The 1,418-nt window shown below is 44.9% G+C and overlaps 1 protein-coding gene across 1 annotated transcript; it reads left to right on the top strand.

Annotated features, from left to right (window-relative positions):
• Positions 1-9: 9 nt before the first annotated feature.
• On the top strand, positions 10-1,401 carry LOC113408473 (interferon-induced very large GTPase 1-like; the record flags this gene model as incomplete). The annotated part of the gene is made up of 1 exon (XM_026661728.1): positions 10-1,401. A coding segment is annotated over one exon (1,392 nt), but the record flags the coding sequence as incomplete, so codon positions are not given.
• Positions 1,402-1,418: the final 17 nt, after the last annotated feature.

Raw genomic sequence — 1,418 nt, 5'->3', positions numbered from 1 at the left:
AGGAATCATTTCCTGGAACATCTCAATGAAATGACCAAAGCTGCAGCAAGGATGGAAAAACTAAGCAGGGATCTGACTTTTTCTGATATTATGGCGTATGATCCGGAAAAACACAACTGGTACATCCCTGGTTTGTGGCAGGGAGTCCCGCCCATGGCGCCAGTGAACCTGGGGTACAGTGAGAGTGTTTATGAGCTAAAGAAATACTTGCTTGACTTTATGAGAAGCCGGACACCTAACAGAAACCCCAGGGACATCCCCCTGTTTACCAAGTGGGTGAAGAGTCTGTGGAACGCTGTGAAACACGAGAACTTCATCTTCAGCTTCAGAAACAGCATGGTAGCTGAGGCCTATAACCAGCTGTGTCTGAGGTATTCGGAGTGGGAGTGGGAGCTCCGCAAGGAGATGCATCTCTGGGTATGTGACCAAGAAACGGCGATTCAGAACCAGCCATGTAATGAACTACCTGATGCCAGGAACTTTAAACAGGAGGCGCAGGAAAAACTGCAGCAAGGGGAAAAGAGGATTGTGAAGTGTTTACAGAGATACTTTGAAAGTGGAGCTAGAAACCGACACCTGATAGAAAAGTACAGAGAAGATTTTATCAGAAGCACAAAGAGACTCAAGACGCAACTGGAACATTACTCAGCCAGCAAGTGTGAAGATGCGATTCTTATTACAAAAAGCTGGCATAAGATAGACAATATACAGGCCACCTACAAGAGAATGACAGAAAAGAAAGTCGTCAGCCTTCTGGAAGATTGCAAGAGAAGAAAACTTACACTGGAGAAGAAGGAACTGGAAGTAGAGTTTGAAACGATGTGGAAGGAAGCAGTGTCTGAGTTAAAGCTCATTAGTTTACAGAAACGCCAGGTTTCCCAAGATCTAGAGTTCCAACTGAGAAAGGACCTAGAGAATCGAGGGAGCACAGTCAGGCAGAAACTTCAGGAAGCAGGAAATTTGTGCAGTTACAGGATTAAATCTTTCACTGTGGACAATGAGTATTTGGATTTAACGTGTTTCAGGGACATGAGAGAATCGGTCACACAGGAAGACTGGCACAAAGTAGAGGAATTTGCTCGTTCTTTAATGGACAAGTGCCACCGTTATATCGAAGAGAAGGTGAATTCCAAAGCGGATTATGATGAGACCTATGGCAGAGAACTGCTGCAGATGATCAACAAGAGGCTTCAGCAGGAGAATGTGCCAAACCTTCACACTAATGCTTGCTTTGAAGTTGAGCTGAAACTTCATATTTTGGGGGAGGCGGCCCATGCATTCCAGGAGATGCATGAAAACTTTATCAAAGAAAATGATCCCCAGGAACGGCTGGAGAAACTGAAACCTCAGTATTTGTCCACATTTGTCCACAGGAAATCTTCTGCAAACACTTGGAAGGTGGTAAGGTGATAGGGAAC

The sequence above is a fragment of the Terrapene carolina genome, unplaced genomic scaffold (assembly GCF_002925995.2).
Source record: "Terrapene carolina triunguis isolate 2854851 unplaced genomic scaffold, T_m_triunguis-2.0 Scaffold16048, whole genome shotgun sequence".
Classification (NCBI taxonomy): Eukaryota; Metazoa; Chordata; order Testudines; family Emydidae; genus Terrapene; species Terrapene triunguis.
The sequence above is the reverse complement of the archived record's forward strand: the minus strand, read 5'-3'. Positions and strand labels throughout refer to the sequence as shown.